Source organism: Pipistrellus kuhlii, unplaced genomic scaffold, assembly GCF_014108245.1.
Source record: "Pipistrellus kuhlii isolate mPipKuh1 unplaced genomic scaffold, mPipKuh1.p scaffold_m20_p_10, whole genome shotgun sequence".
Classification (NCBI taxonomy): domain Eukaryota; kingdom Metazoa; phylum Chordata; class Mammalia; order Chiroptera; family Vespertilionidae; genus Pipistrellus; species Pipistrellus kuhlii.
This window is the reverse complement of record NW_023425405.1, coordinates 8,188,476-8,210,212: the sequence shown is the minus strand read 5'-3', so window position 1 is coordinate 8,210,212 and position 21,737 is coordinate 8,188,476. Positions and strand designations below refer to the sequence as shown.

The following is a 21,737-nucleotide window of genomic DNA, read 5'->3' as shown; positions in this document are numbered from 1 at the left end:
ACCCCTCGTCCAGCCCATTACTATCTAAGTCCATTCCCCTGTGATCTCAATATTCCACCTCAGTCCCTATTCCATAAAGCAAAAAGGGTGGAATGTTAGGTTTCATCAAACAATTGAGTTAATACTCCTCCCCTGAGAACTGGCTTTTCAGGTCATTTCACTATGGACATTCTCTTTGCTGAGACCACATTTCACTTGCAGAGACTACATTCCATTATCTCCCCTCCAGATATGCATAAAGAAGTCTCTGCCCAGAAAAAAGCCTGCCAAAGGTCCTTTAAAAGCTGCTGACTCCCTTCACTAGGGGCTGGAGCCATCCAGGCTCAGCCACCTGGTGTGAGAATGGTCAAATAAGTTCATAATCCCTCACCACTCTGGCCTCCTGCGTTCCTCCTTTGGTGACCTAACAGGCTGGACTCAAGCTAGTACCCTTTGTCCACCGTTTCCTCAGTGCATCTTATATCACCAAATATGTGGGTTCAGTAATGTGAATCCAGACTTTATCCATCATCCCCACTGTACTTCCTAAGAAAGTTATTAACCAGTCTGTTCTTTCATTAGTCAGTTGGCAAAGTTAGAAGGTGTCCGGAAGGCAGACGAGGTCAGGCACATACAAGGTGGTAGGGTGAGGAGTGGGCTAGAAGAGGTCAATTGGAGAAAAAGGGGGACATGTGTAATACTTTCAACAATAAAGATTTTTAAAAAAGGCGTCAGGGAGAAAGAAGTTTTACACGACCTTTTTAAGTTCTTCTGGATGGTCTAAGAATTAAATTGACATGAGACAGGTTAACAGGAGAAAATAACCAAATCTAACTACACAGGTACATATAGAGGCTCCATAAGAACAGGCTTCAGAAAAAGGGCAGCTTTAGTTCTCAGGGATTCCAAGTCAAAAGTAGGAGAGAAGTTGGAAACATCGGTTGGATAGTTGTACCAGGTATTTGAGGACTATAGAAGAATTCAAGGTCCAGTCCAGTTTACAGGTAGGAAAACAAAACCTCAAAGATGATGAACAGAGTTTGAACTTAATCCACAAGGAAGTATTATATTTTCTTTAGAAATATAATTTTCTTTCTAATATTACCCTAATTTTATAATCAAATATAGCCACCTTAAGACTAATTTATTTGTAAAAAAAATTTTAATTTAAAAAACCTTGCCCTGATTATATCACTGCAGCAAGCATAGCAATTGGTCAGATAGGCTCTTATTTATTTATCCTGTATAATAAAAGCTTAATATGCAAATCAACTGAATGGTTGCTATGATGTGCACTGACCGCCAGGGGTCAGACTCTCTATGCAGGAGCTGTCCCCAGCCTGCAGGCCCCAGGCCAGCCAAGGCAGGTACCAGTGCTGATTGCCCTGTTGGTCGCCCCACAGAGGGAGGTGACCAGTGGCAGTGGTGGTGGGATCAAGGGGCAGGGCTGGCTGGTGAGTGGGCAGCACTGCTCCCCCCAATTGTCCTGCCAGTTGCCTCAAGGTGGGTGCCAGTAGGGTCCCCTGATCATCCTGTGAGTCACCCCACAGTTTGACCCTAATCACCATCCAGGCCTAGGGATCCATCCCATGCACAATTCCATGCACAAGGCCTCTAGTTTTTAAATATATTTAATTGATTTCAGAGCAGAAGGGAGAGGGAGAGAGATAGAAACATTAATAATGAGAATCATTGATCAGCTGCCACCTGCACACCGCCACTGGGCTGGAGCCTGCACCTGGGGCATATGCGCTGACTGGGAATTGAACCATGACCTCCTGGTTCATGGGTTGAAGATCAACCACTGAGACACACCAGCTGGGCCAGATAGGCACTTTTAAATCATCTCTGTAAAAACTTTTCATAAGGAATCTTCAGGTTGGACTTGTAACAGCCTCTATATTAAGAAGCCAAGCCAAATATTTGCCATCAGACTTCACCTGTAAGACTTTTATATTTTGGTTAATTCCTCTCTCCTCCAGGTCTCCAAAGTATTCTGAGGTTCTTGTGCCTACCAGGGAGTGCCCTTCCTTACTGACCTGGTAACGCTGCTGGAAACTCTGTAAGCCATGTACCAGGCTGATTTAAATATGTGTGTGTGTGTGTGTGTGTGTTGATTTCAGAGAGGAAAGGAGAGGGAGAGATAAACATCAATGATGAGAGAGAATCAATGATCAGCTGCCTCCTGCACACACCTTTCTAGGGATGGAACTCCAAAACTGGGCATGTGCCCTTGACTGGAATCAAACCCAGAACCCTTCAGTCTGCAGGTCAATGCTCTATCCACTGAGCCAAATCAGCTAGGGCCAGGCTGGTTTTTTCCGAGGTCCCGTTTTTAGCATCCATAAAGTCAGTCAATTTTGTTCCTTAAAATTATCTGGTCATATCTGAATCTATGCATGTGTCTCTCAAACATTATATTCCAATCAAAGGCTAATAATATAGACACTGTTTCTAATTCTATTAAAAGTAGAACATATTCTTAGTAAACTTATATGAATAACTATATTGATATGAAAATAGGAATCCTCACTAAAAGTTTTAAAATTCTGTATAGATTAGGTAGGGAGACAAAGATAAATGTTTTAAATGTGCTTACAAAGTTATATAACCAAATTGCTCTAGGTATAGCAAGTTTAGGAAAAATAAAATATCCTTATAACTGGACCAAATAAATAAATAAATAAATAAATAAATAAATAAATGAAAGAACCACTAATATTTCAAATAAAAACTAAAACTAAAAATAAAAAAAAGATGTAACCATCTTCATTAGTTCATTTAGTCCCATATAATTAATTATTTAATTTAGAATTTGATTTTGGGAAAGTTTGTCAGAAATATCAGAGAGGTTCTAAAACACTTGGTCAAATAGGATCATAAGTTATTATAAAACAATAGTTATCCATTTAACCATGGTGACAGTTAAAAACTTCACAAACAAATACAGAACGTTAAATAGTTGTAAACTAAACTTAGCTTTTAAAATATTAAAACCTGGTGAAGACACAGTAAGACACAAAATTTTGCTTTCTAGGAAAACAACTTTAAAATATAAAGAAAAACCTGTCACAAACTATTATCAAAAGTGGATAGAAGTCCGAAAATTTGCCATTTTAGCAAATAAAAGAAAATTAAGCTTTACTTTTTTTGTAAGTACACGATTGGTATTAACACTCATTTAAAAAAAACCAAAAACCTTGTAATGATAAATTCAATGTTCACAACTTGATTACACAAGGCAAAGTTCTCATTTCTCCCTTCCCATTCTGAGACAATCAAGAAAACATTACCTTCATTCCCCCTTTGAAAATGCACTTCCATTCCTCACCCATCCCTCCTTTCCCCTCCCTCAAACATATCCTACTTTCCTTGTATACAGAGTTGTTTCTTATTCATTTTTAGCAACTTTAATCACATATATTAATTACAATTTTTAACCCTTAGGAAACTTAATTAAGAAATAAATAATTATGAGCTGAGAAGTAAAACATTATATTTTGTGGCTTGGCAATCTTGTATATTTTCACAATATCCAAAATGATATGCCCTTTTTGATCTTTTAATGTAATATAGGTGTTTATTAACCGATTCAAAATTATACTTAGTTCCTCTGTAATAGAAAGCATAAAAGTAAATAGACCTACTTTCAGTAATTAAGGTTTCACTATTTTATTAGAAAATGATATAGATATTCAATAAATTTCCATCATTTAACTCAACTTAGCAAAAGACTAGCTTCATGTTACCAAAAGACTTTGGAAGCTACTTTTAAGTAGATATACCATAAAACTTTATTATACCTTAACATTATCTTATTTACATTTATTTGTTTTCTTATCATATATGTTATTTATGAAAATTTTATCACACAAAGGTATTTTTTTAATAAATATTATAAACAGAGATAACATGAACTTATTTGACTTATAGTAAACCTAGGTAGTATAAAATAGTGTATTAAATGTGAATAACTCTAAGGATATTCCTGCTTTAATTAAACCAATAAACCTAAACTAGCTTTAGTGCCAAATATTTTCCAGATCAGCATAGAAACCTGAAAATTATTTGTGCTAGTTTTTATTGTATTTCTTAATTAACGTAAGTGATTAATTTTAAGCCAGTTAAGTAGCACTCGTCATAAATTAATTTTGGCAATACCACTCAGAAGTAGAAGATATTATGCATTTATAATATGCATATGTATACATATACATGTATACAGAGTTTTTAACATTTGTTTAAAATTTTTAGTCATGAGATAGGTACAATAATGCAAAACTCTTTTGTTTATAAGTAACTGTTTGAATATGTTAAGTTTCTCAACTGAGATGGCTACAGTTCTCTTACTATTTGTGGAGAAGAAATTTAATATTTCTAAAGAAATTTAATATTTGTCCTTGACAAACAATTTTAAGGGAGCTGTGTGGTAAATTTAGGCTAGGGAGCCTTTCAGCTGTACTATTATTTTTATTTATTTTTTTGTCAATAATTGCCTCAGTATATTTTTTTGATTGATTTTTTTAGAGAGAGTGGAAGAAAGGGAGGGAAGGGGAGAGAGAGGGAGAGAGAGAAACATTGACGTGAGAGACACATTGGTTGCCTCCCACATGCCCCCTGACTGGGGCTGGGATTGAACCTACAACCCAGGTCCCTACCCTTGACAGGAAATTTAACCCGCTACCCTTGGTGCCACGGCTGATACTCTAACCATTGAGAAACATGAGCCAGGGCTGCAGTTTGTACTTTTAAAGAAAGCCCTTTTTCCCTCCTCACCCTCCCCCCTTCCCCTCTACTTAGATTTCAAGTTCTAGTAATTGAATTAGCTGGGCTCAGTCTCAGACAATTGTAGGCTGTGTTTATATAACCTGATTTTGTACAGATTTACAAGACAAAAACAGTGGCTTCTGTTAACCCTTGAACATTGGCTTCCAGATGATTTATTTCCCCATTCCTTGGAAATTGATGAAGAAATGGGGCAGTTTTTAAAAGGGGTACTTTATGTTAGATTTTTGCTGTAAGTCTTATTCCTCTTCTTTCATTTTAGGCTTGCTGCTATACTTCTTTATCTGAGAGCCCTATAATTTCCCCCCCCCTTTCAAGTATAGTCATTTCAAGAAAGATCCACTATCTGGTCACTGATAAGCAGGATCTATTAACCAATAATCCTCTTTAAGGCTTAACAAAGGGCACAAGAAGCATCCAACATGAGATTGCAAAATAAATAAAGGCAGCCTTCACAAGATCCAGAAAGTTCACTCCCGGAGCTAGCCTAAGAAAACACAGACCTTTGTGGTCCTAGGCAGAGACAATGGAAGTTACCTCTATAAGGTTGGCCTTTTAAGCTGAGACACCTTATAATAAATTATCCTATTAGCTGGCATGACTGGACAAAGACACAGAATGATGCCAGTCACAGGCCCAGCTTCTTACCTGTGCTTCTGGTCACCTGGCTACAGGTGCTCAGAACCTCAGTCTGTTTGATTGGCTGCAAAACGCTCACCGATATGTGGACCTTCACGGTGGCACTGTATTCCTCCTGACCAAAAAGTCAAGCTCTCAAGACAGAGAACAATGCAAACGAAATGAAAGAGAGACAAAGAACAGTGACCACCTGTGGGAGAAAATGGATCCATAAAGCCAAGAGTCCCCCTGCCAAATGTACCCGTCACTAATCCCCAGAGATATGGTGTCATAGGTATGCTATCAGACTAATTAAAATTTAGAAAAAGGGAAAAATAATTCTCACCAGGTTAGCTTCCAATGGACATGCAGGCCAAGATCTGGGAGGCTGACATGATAAGAACCCTTACTTCCTATCAGCTTTCTTGGTCAGACACACCAGGGCCTCTCAGCTGCAGCAACCCTTAAATGCAGCATCCAACCAGGTAAGTGGCCATATGTTGGGCACCACGTGACGGAAAGAAATGTCCCTCTATCTTTTTAGGTTCTTCTGGATCAGTGGTTCTCAACCTTTCTAATGCTGTGTCCCTTTAATGCAGTTCCTCATGTTGTGGTGATCCCCAACCATAAAATTATTTTCGCTACTATTTCAAACTGTAATTTTACTACTGTTATGAATTGTAATATAAATATCTGTGTTTTCCGATGGTCTTAGGTAACCCTGCTAGCGGTTCTCAACCGGTGGGATGCAATCCAAAGGTTGAGAACCACTCTGTAGAACGTAAGGCCATCAGAAAACACGGATATTTACATTACGATTCATTTACAGTAGCAAAATTACAGTTATGAAATAGCAACAAAAACAATTTTATGGTTGGGGGTCACCACAACATGAGAAACTGTATTAAAGGGTAGAGGCATTAGAAAGGTTGAGAACCACTGCTGAATGGTCTAAGAAATTGATATGGGACAGGTTAACATGAGAAAATAACCAAATCTAACTACACAGGTACATACAGAGGCTCCATAAGAGCAGGGGCCCATTGGCTAATCAGGCAGATGAGGCTTATAGCTATCTTGCGCTAAGGAGAAGGGATAGTGGTTTAGGACTTCAAAGTGGAGGAAGGCACTTGACATGGACATAGAGAAGCAAATGTTTGGGAACACAGGTCACCTGGGCCACACAGAGACAATGGCCCCCAGAGGACACTCAGATCTCTAGACCCTGCAGAGTGTCCCTCGCCACAGCTGGCCCAGATTCCTTGTAGATCCTCCATGTTAGTTCTGTTCTAGAACACGCCCTTTATCTAAGTTCTTTTAGGCAATTAAAGGGAAAGTAACAAAAAATATTTTCCAAGTTTTCTGTTTCATAAAAACACTCAACCTAAATTAATTCTCATGTCAAAGAGACACATTTTGGGGTGCCACATCTTGCTCCCCTACAGTTCCATCATTTCAGTTAGTCCTGACAATTGGTCAGTGCAGTTCATTTCTTCTCAGGAGGTGGTGATGTAAGTGGGGTTCCAAAGCCTTTATTATGTAAGCAAGCAACCAGGTATTCAATAAAAGGCATTTCTATGGAAACAAAAGATAGACAAAAGTCAGTGGCTGGAGCAAGGTATAAGCCAGTTTCTGGGTCTTGGTGGTAGCCAATCAGGCAATTTCCTTGATATTAGAGTTGAAGCAACCTTTGCAGTTGGGAATGTCTCCTGTGATGACATTGGGTGTTCAGGTAAACTCTCTGAATGGCTTACACAGCAACAGGCATGAAGGTAGTCAAAGCATGAGCTACTGTGGTGATTGATCTCTCTTAAGGTTATATCAGGTTGTTCAGCTTCAGTGTGTTAAGGCTTCAGAGAAAAGGCAGCTTTAGTTCTCAGGGATTCCAAGTCAAAAGTAGGAGAGAGTTGGAAATATCAGTTGAATAGTTGTAGCCAGATATTTGAGGACTATAGAAGAAGTCAAGGTCCAGTCCAGTTTACAGGTAGGAAAACAAAACCTCAAAGATGATGAACAGAACTTGAACTTAATCCACAAGAGAGTTTTATATTTTCTATAGAAACATAATTTTTTTTAATATCACCCTAATATTTTAAATCAAATATAGCCACATTAAGAGTAATTTAGCCCAGCGGATGTGGGTCAGTGGTTGAGCATCGACCTATGAACCAGGAGGTCACAGCTCGATTCTTGGTCAGGGCACAATCCCCAGTGTAGGCATGCAGGGGGCGACTGATTAATGATTCTCATCATTGGTGTTTCTGTCTCTTCTTCCTCAAAATCAATAAAAAATTATATATACTAATTTATTTGTAAAAAAAACGTCCAAATTAAAAACCTTGCCCTGTTTATATCACTGCAGGAATAAGAGCAATGGGTCATATAGGCTCTTTAAATCTTCTTTGTACAAACTTTTCATAAGGAATCTCCCAATTGGACTTTTAATAGCCTATAGATATTGAGAAGCCAAGCCAGATATTTGCCATCACACTTTGCCTGTAAGACCTCAGATTTGGGTTAACTCCTCTACCCTCAAGCTCCCCCAAACATCCCGAGGTGCTGGTAACCTTCCTTACGGATCTGATAATGCTGCTAGGAAGTGAGGGCCATGTACCAGGCTGATTTTTCCCAAGGGCCCTTTATTAGCATCCATAAAGTCAGTCTTTGTTCTTTAAGGTTGTCTGATCATATCTGAATCTATGCATGTGTCTCTCAAACATGATATTCCAATCAAAGGCTAATAGTATAGACACTGTTTCTAAACATTGGAAAGTTTGTAAGTGTGCATGTAGTATATTTATTTTCCTTGATCAAAATTTAGCAAACTATTGCCATGCTAACATATTAATCATTTGGAGTAAATACACACAAATGTTGAATGAAAAAGTTAATAAAAGATGTCACCATTCTTTAAAATTATCTAAGCCGAAACCAGGCAGGTGGTTTAGAGATACAAGCCCTGCAATGGGGTCTAGTTAAATGCATACATTTGAAGATAATTAGGGTAAGCTTTAATTCATTTTTTTTCAAGTGAGTTTGATTTTAGTAGCAAAATAGGATGGTTAGTTATAATAGCAAAAAGGTCCATCATCTTTATACTGTACTAGACAATACAATACCCAGTCCCCTGTCTCAGAAAATGTGCTGTGTTTGTTTCATACTTTTATCTCTGTATGAGAGTGACTTGTTCACTTCAAATGTAAGTATTTAACTAGGGGCCTTGTAATGAGCAAGAGCACCAGAATTTGATAGCTTAAAATTAAATAAAAAACTAGCCCTAGCTGATTTAGCACAGTGGATAGAGTATTGGACTTCAGACTGAAGGGTCATGGGTTCGATTCTGGTTAAGGGCACGAAGCTCGGTTGCAAGCTTGAACTCGGTCCTGGTCAGAAGGTGTGCGAGAGGCAATCAATTGATGTGTGTCTCTCACATAGATGTTTCTCTCTATGTCCCTTTATTCTCTAAAAATCAATGAAAAATATCCTCCGTGGGTGAGGATTGACAAAACAAAAAAGCAACAACTAAAATGCAGAGCAGTTAGTTTGGGCAAGGTCACAGCAAGGTCACATTGCTAGAAGGTAACAAGCCAGACTCCAGGCCTCTTGGGCTTCATCTAGAACACTAAACCGATTAGTCTAGTAGTTTAGTCACTTACAAACATTACTTCAACGAGTTCTCAGACAGATAAGAGTTCTATTCTGATTGCTGAAGAGATGAAAGAGATTTAATAACTTGCCCAAGACCACTTAATTAGAAAAGAGATGGTTTTAGTATTTAAAAAAAAAAATAAGCCAAACACATGTGTCAGAATCCAAAGATTTTGTATATCAAAGAGGTTTGATCCACAGTAAAAAATACATGTTGCATTATGAGTACATACATATATAACTGACAGAAAAGATTCATAAAATAATACTCTCCCTTACTACATGCCATGGCATTCTAGTGCTTCCTATCCAACCTATTTTATTTCACTTTATTACAGTCTATTTTACTTTTTTTTTTAAATACTACAATAAATCAATTTTATGACTACACCACTTGCTTGGATAATTGTGTTTACAATTACCCTCCATCTATGTCTAGGACTACTTTCGTGAAATTGTCCAAAATGCTCTTTGTAATTAGAGATGTAATTGGCCATAGAGGATGTCCCTGTGAAGGGCTGAGGTCTCCTGTGGGGGGGTAGACTTCGGGGTCCTGTTTCCCTTAAGGAGAAGCACCTGACCTCCCTCCATGCCCCCAATCTCTGGTAAAGGGGCTATTCAATTGCAAATGCAACTTTTACTGCATTACTACAATTTGAAGTTAATTTTTCTTCTTCCTCGCTTCCCTTCTTCACTGACCATGTTCTTTAAAGGAGACTTAGATTACTGCTATTACACCCAAACTTCTGTGTATTGTCTAAGGATATCATATCCATGGTAAATATTTCCTTGGTGTTCTTGGACATAGGCACATGCATATATTTATGCTGTATATGCTTTATCAGATATCCAAGTTCCATAAATATATAATAAACAACAGTTTTTATTGCTAAATTTGGGTAATTTAACACTTACTATTTGAGGATTTCCTCTTTAGTGGAATTTTGTTGAAGCCACATCATCAAAATGGTTTCTTGTTGAGACAAGAAAATGTCCTCACATTGAGTGGGAGGACATTAAAGACTAAATTGACCATGGAGAATTCTGTAGGGGAGGTGATTTTGTGACTGGACTTGAGAACTAAACTGACCAAAGAGAGATGAACAGGAGAAAAGTGTGGCATGGAAGACTTTTTAGAAAAGAAATGAAGTACCAAGGATAGGATAGGTCTGAGAGCTTAAAGGATGATAAATCGTGCAGGTGTGGTAAGACAAAGAGAAAAAGGGGTTTTAGCCAGGGGCTGTAGACTGTGAGAAAGTGATGAGGAATTATATGGGGAAAGACACAAAGTTCTAAAATGTTTTATTAACTTTAAACATGAGAGTAAATTACTTTGAGATACAATAAAGCTCTGTTCCAAATACCACTTCAGTAGGCGATTTTGACAGAGTCAGTAGTTTTAAGGAAACTTTAGATTTACTATTTCAGAAGTGAATTTTGCCTTTTCTTGTTCCTACCTCCCCCCCTAAAAAATAAAATCTCACAGTTCTACGAGAGGTTGTTTTCAATTTTTGGCAGGACACTATAAATTGGTCTTTAAAAATTACACAGGAATGAGAGGTTCAACTTGGAAATTATTTTTATTTAAGGGGCTTTGGAAAGGCATTAATCGGTGCAGCATTCTGCACAACAGGGAAGGCAAGAGGAAAAATAGCTGCGTACACCTGTCACAGCTGCACAGTAATGGTTAAGGAAAAGGAGACAGATGTTTGCTCTTATAGGGTTTGTATCATACATAAGAGGAGATGACTTGATTAATTCAAATACAGGAGTCTTCCATCTTCAAAGATTGAGTTAAACTCCCTATACTTAAAATTAAGAACTTGGTAAAGCTTGCAATCTCTGAAACAGAAATATAGTATAACAGATTCAATATTTCTTTCTTTTTCAGTTATAGATGAAGCAATTTGCAATATCTCCCTAAAATATGAAGCAGGAAGAATAATATTTAAAAGTAATATCGTTATACACCTTTACCCAGCAGAGAAGCATCATTCCATGAGTCTGTCTCCTGTGCTTAAATCTTGCATCAAACATTGGAGAAATCCAAGTGTGTAGGAAGAAATGTGACTTTTGTAGTCATTGCTCTTTGCCATGGGAGTGCTAAGGTTCAAGCATATCTCCTTCAGGAGCTTTGTTGGGTCCAATGGAGCATCCCAGGTTGTGTTCATCTTCTTTCTGATTCCATGTTGCTTCACTAAGGACTACAGAGCAACCCCCTTGCTCCCAAATGTTTCTTTCCTCTGGGCTTGGAATGCCCCAACTGACCCTTGTCCTAACAAGTTTAATGTGTCGATAGATTTGAGCCTCTTCTCTTTTATAGGAAACCCTAGAAAAGATGCCATTGGGCAACCTGTTACAATATTTTATGTTGATAGACTTGGCTTATATCCTCATATAGATAAACATGGCCACAAAGAGCATGGAGGAATCCCCCAGTTGGGTAACTTACAAGATCATCTGACTAAAGCTGCACAAGACATTGCGTATTACTTGCCGATAGACAAGCCGGGCTTGGCTGTCATTGATTGGGAAGAATGGAGGCCTATCTGGGCAAGAAACTGGAAACCTAAAGATATTTACAGGGATGAGTCTGTTCGGCTAATTCAGCAACAATTTCCAACCCTTACTCTCGCACAAGCCACCTATGTAGCCAAAAAAAATTATGAAAAAGCAGGAAGGGATTTCATGGTAGGCACTTTGATATTGGGAATAAACCTTCGACCAAAACACTTATGGGGTTATTATCTTTTTCCTGATTGTTACAACCATCATTATACTAAACCCAAATACAATGGGACTTGCTTTGATTTAGAAAAGAAAAGAAATAATGAGCTCAACTGGCTGTGGACTGAAAGCACTGCTCTTTACCCATCCGTTTATTTGAATACCATCCTATCATCTTCTCCACTAGCTGCACCTTTTGTCCGTAACCGTGTTAAGGAAGCCATTCGGGTTTCTGTAGTTCCCAATGATAAAAGTCCACTTCCGATTTATATATATACTCGCCCAGTTTTTACTGATGATTCTTCAAAATACCTTAAGCAGGTGAGCAAATCAAGGTATGAGGACTATGAAATAGAGCCCACAAATAGTGTGTGATAGAATTTAACATTATTAACATTTTTTAAATGAGAATTTGAGCTCAACTGACAACTATATGCCAGGAGCAAGATGTCAAATGCTCCGGAGAATAAAGGTTTTGCAGCTTAACATCATTTTTGAAAGGAATGAAACTTAGCTTTTAATATCCTTTAGGAATATGCACATATATAGTTCTGCATTATCACATGCATGTAAAATAAGAATATTATACATTTCATTTTAATGCAATCATTTTAGCAACCATGGAAGATTAGGTGGTAGAGGCCATATTTTAACTCAGTTTCTTTTTTTTTTTCTTTCATGGGCCTGCTCTACTCTCAATAGAAGTAACTAAAAATAATAAAATACCTGTATTTTTTTTTCATAGTAGGGTAGTGGTAGTGTGTAAGATGGAACTATCTAGTGGGGAAAACAAAAGAAAAATTGTATTTCATAATAGATGAAAAATATGTAAAATTTAAATTATTATTATTGGGTCATCATTCTTAGCTTTGGTGTTATTGTCCTATCTATAACTTTTTTATTTTATTCCTATCTGCTAACTTTTCTGTTTGCCAGGAGGACCTTGTACATACACTTGGTGAAACTATTTCTCTTGGTGCCTCTGGAATTATAATATGGGGGAGCTTCAATTTAAGCAAAAGTGTGGTAAGTTGAATTGATAAGACATAGATGAAAACATTTTTAATTATAATGTTTTTGAGGATTGTTGAGGTATTAAATAGTAAAACACTCTACTCAACACACAGCAGGAGGTGTGTGGTTATTTTTGGGGCAGAAGATACTGTACTTGTTTTTCAGTGACAAAACAGAAATTCAGTGAGACTAGTTGAAGTTGTCCAGGAATACCATCTCAGTTTTCAGACAGTGTTTGGTTGATTTTTCTTTTCTTTTCTATTATATCATGCTATATCTCTTTTCAAAAGAATGAATGCATTCATTCATTCGTTCACTCATTCAACTACTGTTCATTAAGCACTGCTTTATCCACTTAGTGATTTAGTGATTTAGTGATAGTTTTATTGCATGGTTCAGCAAGCAATGTCCATAGGCCAAATCTGGCTTACTGCTTGCTTCTTTCTGTACAGCTCATGAGCTAAGAGTGATTTTCACATTTTAATTTTTTTTATCATTTTTTTTATTGATTAAGGTATCACATATTTGTCCTCAACCCCTCATTTCAATTCCCCACCCCTCCCCACTCATGCCCCCACTCCCCTATTGTCCTTGATCACTGGTTAGGCTCATATGTATGCACTTAAGTCCTTTAGTTGATCTCTTCCTTTTATCCCCACCCTCCCTTTGAGGTCCAACAGTCTGACCCATGGCTCCTTATCTCTGGTTCTGTTCTTGTTCATCAGTCTATGTTGTTCACCATTTCCCCTAGATGAATGAGATCATGTCCTACTTGAAATATACTTATAAGAATCAAAAATGAGACAAGCAATAATCGTTACGCTGAAAGGCATATGAATCAGTCCGTAGTGAGTTTCTTTCTGGGCCACCAGTTCTTTGGAGACCCAATTTCAATGTCAAACAGTTCCTTAGTGTACATGTCAGCAATGATATTTCAGTTCTGGATGTTGGACAAATGGTGGTAATGCAGGTCCAACCCTCTCTGGTTTGGTCCTGGGCAACCTGCAGTGATACACAGCTGCTGACTGCTATTATGGCAAGACATCTTCAGCGTCTTCCATCTCTGGACTGCTTCTCTTCTGTCTTCATGGTTGGAGTAGTCCTGTCAATTCCTCTCTGTTGCCAGAATCTACCAGAAATTCATACATTGGGGGGAGGGAAGGGAATCTCTCATCCCAACCTTCCCCCTCTCACAGTGGAGTTGTTTTCTGAAAATATACAAACATATTCTCAACCAAAAGTTAATAAAGAAATATTTTCTATAAATTTGACTTGGGATCCTTTTTCATTTTTTCCCCAAATTATTTTCCTCTGGCTTGTTTTGACACCATGTGTGTATTTCATGGTGTCTTGCTATAAGCATTGCAATTCATTTTCTAAAGTACAAATTTTCTTACAGGACATTTTCCCTTACATGATATTCTTCTACTTGATTTTCACATTTTTTAAATGGATTAAAAAACAAAAAAATTGTTTTTCATAATACATGAAAATCATGTGCAGTTTAAATGTCATTGTCATTCAGTAAGATTTCATTGGAACATAGTCAAGCTCATTTGTTTAGGTGTCTGTGGCTGCTTTCATAGTACAAAGGAATAACTGAGGCTCTCATTTAAAACCTCAAAATATTCACTATCTGTCCTTTACAGAAAAAGTTCCAACCCTTGGCTTATTGATTAAATGCCAGGTTATTGTTTAGATGCTAGAACTATGGCAGTGAACAAAGTCCTTTCACCATGAACCTATATTCTCATAAGTGGAAATATAAACTTATATACATAACTAGAGGCCCAATGCATGAAATTTGTACATAGGTAGGGTCCTAGGCCTAGCTGGTAAACAGGGCTAATCTGTGGGGCAACAGGTGAGGCAATCAGGGGGCTTCTGCTGGCACCTATTTTGGCTGGCCTGGGGCCTGCAGGCTAAAGGCACCTCCTGCATTGAGCTTCTGCCCCTTCGTGGTCATTTCACATCATAGTGACTGGTCATTCTGCCATTCAGTCGATTTGCATACTAGGCTTTTATTATATAGGACTAGAGGCCCAGTGCACAAAAAGTCATGCCCTTGGGTCGAAGGGGATCCCTCATTCCAGCCTTCACCCTCTCACAGTCTGTGAGCCTTCAGGGGATATCCTACTGATGGTGGGGAGTGGACCTAAGCCTGCCTGGCCTCCCTCATCAGAGGCAACTGAATGATCAAAGGTAGGCAAAGTCCCCATCACACCTCTGCTGTTGCCACTGCCAGCAGCTGCAGCTGCCTGAGCCTTGGCCCTCGCAGCCACCATGGCTTGCCTGAGCCTTGGCAATAGCAGAGGTGTGATGGGGACTCATTGCCTGAGTTTTGGGCCCTTGCAGTGGCAGCCTGCATCGGTGGCTTGCCTGAGCCTGGGTCCAGCCCTAGGCAGTGGAAGCGCTATCCACCATCTGCCATTTGCGCCTTGCCTGAGCCTCAGGCAGCTGCTGTGGCTTTGTCTGGAAGGAAGTGCAGATGGTCATCTGGAAGACGTCCAGTCTAATTAGCATAATACCCTTTTATTAGTATAGATATGTCAGGTAACTGATGTATAACTGCAACAAAGAGCAATGAAGCAGTTAAGTTGTGGTAGTCATAGAACAGGCCTCTCTGAAGTCCTATTGGATTAGAGACCTGATAGAAATAAGGAACCAAGCCTATGGATTTCTGGGGATGGTAAGTGCAGGAGCTTTGAGGCCAGAATGTACTTTTCCAAAAAAAAAGGCAAGAAAGTCAATGTGACTGGAGTGCAGTGAGCAAGGAAGAGAGTGTTAAAGGGTGTGGTCAGTGAGATACAGAGGATCAGAGATGAGACTTCATAAGTTTTTACTCAGCGGTGGAAAGCCACGGAAGGCTGAGCAGAAGAGTTACAGCTTTTGATGGACATTTCAGAAGAATGACAGTGGAGTTGAGAGTAGGTTTCAGAGGGGCAATAGTGGGAGCAGGGAAAGAAGGCTACTGATCGCTTGGACCATAGCTGTTTGGGTTTGAATATAATTCAACAGTAGAACTGAGAGGACTGTCTGAGGGTTGGGTGAGTTGGATAGATGAGAATAGTGGTTAAATGACTCCAAGGTTTTTGGCTTGAAGGAATTGCCTCTGAGATGGGAAAGACTTAAGGAGTAGCATGGTGAGGGCTGGGCAAAGAGTAAATTGGGATGTGGGTTCTTGAAAATATTAATAAATTATTCAAAGCTTCCCTATCTGGAAGGAAAAGGAACCGTTCTTTATTTCCCTCAGGTTATATTTATTGGTGTCTATTTTAAGTAAAATTTTAAGTAAAACTTCTTTTTTGAGGAGAAAAAATGTCTGTTTTGGTCTGTAGAATATGGATTTTATTCATTTTTCTCCTAGTGCATTTTATTTAGTAAAAAAAGGCCTTTAACTATCATGGCCTCATTGTTTTTCTCTCTTCCTTTGATTTCATCCTTGTTTGAGTCTCCATCTCAGGGCTTTATCTTCTACTGCTTTGATCTTGTCTCAAAGCAAGAGGAAAGCTATCACATGGACACTGCTGAATTGGAGCTGAACTTTTTCTCTGATGGATATGGAAATACTAGTGATGTAGGTGCCATGAAGAATATCTAATCAAGTTCATGGCCCAGGGGCTGATTCTGTGACCCACAGAGAAGAGACTGTACCCTAAGACCAGAAGAGACCTTTTGATCTCTTGTCCTTAGAGAGACCAGTCATATTTTTACTTCATTTATAAAAGTACTTAATAGAATTCATCTCTGTGAAATAATTTCAAGATAATCTGAGCCCTTTTGCCTATTTGGTAGACTTCTATTGTCTCTAGTGTGATCCCCAATAAAAAGAAATAACATAAAATATAAATTCAGAGAAACGTACACGTTTCTTTTGCAAAATCTTTCATATGTCAGAGAATTATTTAAGTATTATAATTCACCTAAATATATTCCCAGCTTTCATTAGTAGTTTCTCTAGACATATAAACTTAATTTTCAAGGGTCCTTGATGGATTATGATGGACCATTTATAAATGTTCTATACTATGTGGGTTTTTTTGTTTTGTTTTTTATAACCTGAGAACTCCCTATTATTCTGATAAGGAGTGAATCAGGCATTCACTAATTAGTAGAATGATGTGACATTTTATTTGTCATGCTTTTCTTAACTTGCACTTTTATTTTAGATTCACAATATTTTATCAAGGAACTCAGACTGTCTTCAGTATTACTCATATGGGGACAGTCCTTCAACTTCAATGTCACTATTTTCTATTTAATGACATTGCCTTGTAATTGCCCCCTATGGACTCTATTCTACATATTTTTGCCAATTTTCCCAATTTATGATAATTCTGAATGCTAGTTCTAATATTACTCCCCCTCTTTTTCTATGTCATTTGGAATCAATAGCTATGGATTGTTTGTCACGTTGCCTGAGATTCACTGACAACTGGTAATTGTAAATTCAGTTTCAATTTACTTAAAACAATTGTTATCAAATGTCAGCGAACCATTGATGAGATAGAGCCAGCTTCTATTGGTCCCAGCTCATGAGACCTGAATTTTCAATATTTATAAATTTTGTGAACTGGTTGTTCAATAGAGCAATTATTAAAAAATTTGAATTATAAAAATGTAGAGTAAAATGAATTGTGTTAAAAATAAAGTAATCAATACCCACAATGTATCAATTACTTAGTTCATTTATTGGGGTTGTTCACATCTATTGTCTCTGTAAGTAGAAATATTATGCAATTTTGTGTTATTGCACACCACGCTGCCATACTGTGTAATGGCTTTGCCTTCAGTGATGTCATGTTGGTAGGTTAAAATTTGCAATGGTAGGAGTATTTACACCATAGGTAATAAAAAAAATGCTACAAACCAGGACTTACTAGTATTTTTCTTAAAGTCAGTTTTAGATATTTTCAAAGACCGCACCTTGTGTAGGCTAATGTTTCTAAAATCATTTCCATTCTTTCATCCACTTTTTGCCTAGTTCTTGTCTCTGTGGACAACTGCAATGTCACCTGAACTTGGCACACATTCTGTGTTCCTGGCACTGGGAACACAGTGTTGAAGAATGTTGACAAAGTCACTGCATTTACGGAACTTACGTTAAAGTTGGAGGGATAGAAACAATAGGCACAGAAGAAAAACATTTGGTGTGATATAAACTATGCAGAGAATTAAAGTAGATGTATGAAGGTAGAAAAGATGTCTGAGAAGGGCACTGTCTAATTAAAGCTGTGAGCTGAAGGACAAGATAGAGTGAGCCATGTTAGAAACTAGAAGAAAGAGTATTCCAAGCAGAGGGAACAGTAAGTGCAGTTTGAAATGAAACTGCCATGGTTGTGAAACAGCTAGGATGTCTAACGTAGAGTGGGTGAGGGAAGGTTGTAAAAGAAGGAAGGAAGGAATACAGTATGTGCATTTATATCTCAATAAAGATGTTATTTAAGTGCAAAAAAAGAGGATTATATGACACTAGTCTATAAACAAGTGGAGAGAAGTTAAATTTTAAACACCATGCAGAACTATTGGAGAATTAGGAAGAAGTGTTCTTGCTCTGGCCAGTGGGGTTGGTTGGAGCATGGTCCCATGCAGCAAAAGATGGCGGGTTCGATTCAGGTCAGGGCACATTCCCAGGCTGCAGGTTGTTTTAGGGGTGTCGAACTCAATCAGAGAAGGGGCCAAAATCTAAAATCCAGCCTAAATCACGGGCCGAATGGTTTACTGAACAGTCATAAACTGTCATTGTGATGGAAACGCAGCGGAGTGCAGTGATGACAGCGCGGTGCAGGCCACATTGCAAGGCCTGGTGGGACGGATTTGGCCCGCGGGCCTTGTGTTTGACACATGTGGGTTGTTTGATCCCCTGTTGGGGGGTTTGCAGGAGTAGCTGATCCATGTTTCTCACATCTACGTTTGTCTCTCTTCCTTTCTTTCTCTGAAAAATCAATTTACAAAAAGAGTAGGTTTTCTATTGCTGCCATACAATTACAACAAGCAGTGGTTTAAGCAATATCCTCTTGCTTGTAGTAATGAGATTTCTATTTTCTGGCTGGCTGTGTGGCTAAGGGTCATTTCTGGATCCTAGAGGTCACTATATTTCTCAGCTCTTGGCTCGCTCCTCTGTCTTCAAACCCAGCAATGCTGGGTTGATCCTTTGATTTTTCCTTATTCCATCTAATATTTTGTTGTTTTTTTTAATCCCAGCTGGAAAAGTTCCTACCTTTCGAAGGACTCCTGATAAAATTCAGGATAATCTCCCCATCTGAAGGTCTATACTCTCAATCATATGTGTAAAGTCTCTTTTGCGTTGTAAGTTAAATAGTCACAGGTTCCTGGGGGTTAGTGCAGTGGTAGGCAAACTGCGGCTCGGGAGCCACATGCAGCTCTTTGGCCCCCTGAGTGTGGCTCTTCCACAAAATACCATGGCCTGGGCAAGTCTATTTTGTAGAAGAAGTGGCATTAGAAGAAGTTTTAAGTTTAAAAAATTTGGCTCTCAAAAGAAATTTCAATCGTCATACTGTTGATATTTGGCTCTGTTGACTACTGAGTTTGCCGACCACTGGGTTAGGGCATGGACATCCTTGGAAGGCCTTTATTCTGCCTACCATCGGTGGTGTCACCCCAAGGAAGGTAACAAGAAACAGATTCAAGTGAAAGCTGCCAAGATTCCTTGACTTGCTTGCTGACCCCCCGCCACCAGTCCTTTTGGTCTGCTGAAGGACCAGCACAGCCAGCTCACTCGATACTGTTGTTCAAGAAAGAAAGTGACTATCTCCTATGTTTTTAAAAAGACAGTGTCCCCATTTTAGAATGCACTAATATCAAGAGGAATCATTTTAGTTCCTCATCATCAATACTCTGCCAACTAAGTTTATTTGGGAAAGAGGAGTTGTAATTCATCCATAAACTGAACGATGCATAACATTTAATGTAAAGTATACTCAGTTGCCATGTGTTTGTTTTGAGTTAGCAAATTAGAAATCACTCTTTCCAATGCTGTTTAAACTTAGCTGAGAAGTCTTAATAAGTGCTACTTCTTACATTGATTTATAATTTCTTGAAGGCTAACTAATACTATACTGGGCCCTGGGCTAAACACTTTCATATACCTCATATCTCTTTATCTTCAAGGGGTAGATGCTATAACTGTTCTTATCTTACAGATGATGAAGCTAAAGCACAGCCAGGTTAATTCATTTGCCCAAGGTCACCCGATAGGAAACTAAGATGTAGAAGGCTTGTGAGACTTACAAGTTCACTGGTAGTCCAATCTCATCAGGGAAGATGGGCCCCAGAGCACATTCTCTGTCTCCCTCCCACCCCCCCCCACCCTCACTAATTTATAAATTAAAAGGCTTAGGTATGTTAAGCCTCAATCAGTCATTTATTTCAGTGGCATGAAATAACATGTGGAACTTATAAATGTTACTAAAAACCAGAATAAGTTTGTTTGTTAAGGTAGAAAAAATAAAATATCTCTTAACGCTTGCTGGGTCTTCTTTTTTTTTTTTTCTTCATATTTCCTTATCAATTCCCTATTGCAGTGAATAAATTCACATATGAACTAAGTTGGATTTTGATATGCTGACCTTATAATTTTACAGGCCACCTGCACAAGACTACACAATTACATGAATACCGTTCTGAATCCGTACATAATCAATATCACCCTAGCTGCCAAAATGTGTAGCCAGGTGTTTTGCATGGAGCAAGGATTCTGTACAAGGAAAGATGCGGATTCCAGTGAGTATCTCCATTTGAACCCAATGCATCTCACTATTGAAACAGGGCCAAACGGAAAATTCAAAATCAAAGGGAACGCCTCGGTGGACGACCTGCAACAGTTTGCTGACAATTTTCAGTGCAGCTGCTATTCCAACATGGACTGTGAACAGGCAGTTGATTTAACACAGAAAATTATTATCGATGTATGTATGACGGGAGACATTTGTATACAAACCGCTCTAAACTAGAAAAATGAAATATTCCTTTCAAGTGCAAGTTGAAGATAATATTATGAAACTATATTTGCTACTTAATAAATATTCAAAATCGGCTGTTCAACATCACACAAAGACATGTATTGAACACATGGTGATGAGTTCTATGAAGGAAAAAGTATGAAATCCTTTCAGAGTACTTAGCGGGAGTGTCAAGAAAGGTTCCGGTAAAAAAAAAAAAAAGATCAATAGAAAATATGTTGAGAATAAATTATACTTCTACAGTTCTTCTGACTGTTTTCCATATTTTTCTTTGTCAAAGTAAGTTCTTCATGAAGGACAGCTGTTGCCTTAGGGTTTTCCAGGGAAATAGAACTGCTGGGAGGAGAGGGGGGCGGGGAGGAGAAAGACTGGGACTGAGGTGGGTCTGCCCCATCAGGAAAATAGGTTTTTGCTGTGTCACCGAAAGCAATTTCAGGGACACCCACATAGGAGGAGCTTGAGCCATAAAGGCAAGACTTGTTAGAGTGAAAACGAAGGGAAGGCTTAGGAGAGAAGAGGCCAGATCCCAGCCCAAGGAGTAAGCCTAGACGGGGCTGCCTAGACTCAGGAAAGGAGGTTACAGAAGTCAAAGGGCAGTTCTTAAAGCCCACTGCTCCCGTGGTTACAGGTCTTATGGGGACCCTTACAGTTTAGGGGAAAAGAAAGCAAATGCACAGCCTGAGAGAAGAGTGCAGGCGTGCTCCAAGGAGGGTAAGACAGAGGCCCTAGAAGAGGCTGCAGTACTCCACAAAGTGCTTTCCCAGCCCCCAGCTGGTAGAGCCTGGTCACCCCTTGCCCTGTGCCTGGTCCAGCTCCGTCTCCGTGGGAAAGAAGCCCACTTTCCTGGGCTGCAGGCCTGCATCTGTGCCCACCTGGCCTGCAGAGTCAGGTGCCAGAGCTGCAGTCCATCACCTGAGGCTCCAGGAATCCAGCCCAGTCTCTGCTCCCAGCTGGCCTCGAGATTCTTAGCTGCGTGACCTTGGG

At 38.9% G+C, this 21,737-nt stretch overlaps 1 protein-coding gene across 1 annotated transcript; it reads left to right on the top strand.

Annotated features, from left to right (window-relative positions):
• The first annotated feature begins 11,124 nt into the window (after positions 1-11,124).
• Positions 11,125-20,744, top strand: LOC118714542 (hyaluronidase PH-20). Its single transcript, XM_036429926.1, has 3 exons — positions 11,125-12,078; positions 12,694-12,783; positions 20,376-20,744. Exons 1-3 carry the CDS (start codon positions 11,125-11,127, stop codon positions 20,742-20,744), a joined length of 1,413 nt encoding a protein of 470 aa, XP_036285819.1.
• The last annotated feature ends 993 nt before the right edge of the window (positions 20,745-21,737 follow it).

Excerpts from the sequence above, each read along its gene's own strand:
- LOC118714542 (XM_036429926.1), top strand. The coding sequence starts at position 11,125 with ATGGGAGTGCTAAGGTTCAAGCATATCTCCTTCAGGAGCTTTGTTGGG. Across the intron at positions 12,079-12,693 it reads CTTCAAAATACCTTAAGCAG|GAGGACCTTGTACATACACT; the intron begins GTGAGCAAATCA and ends TCTGTTTGCCAG. Across the intron at positions 12,784-20,375 it reads TCAATTTAAGCAAAAGTGTG|GCCACCTGCACAAGACTACA; the intron begins GTAAGTTGAATT and ends ATAATTTTACAG.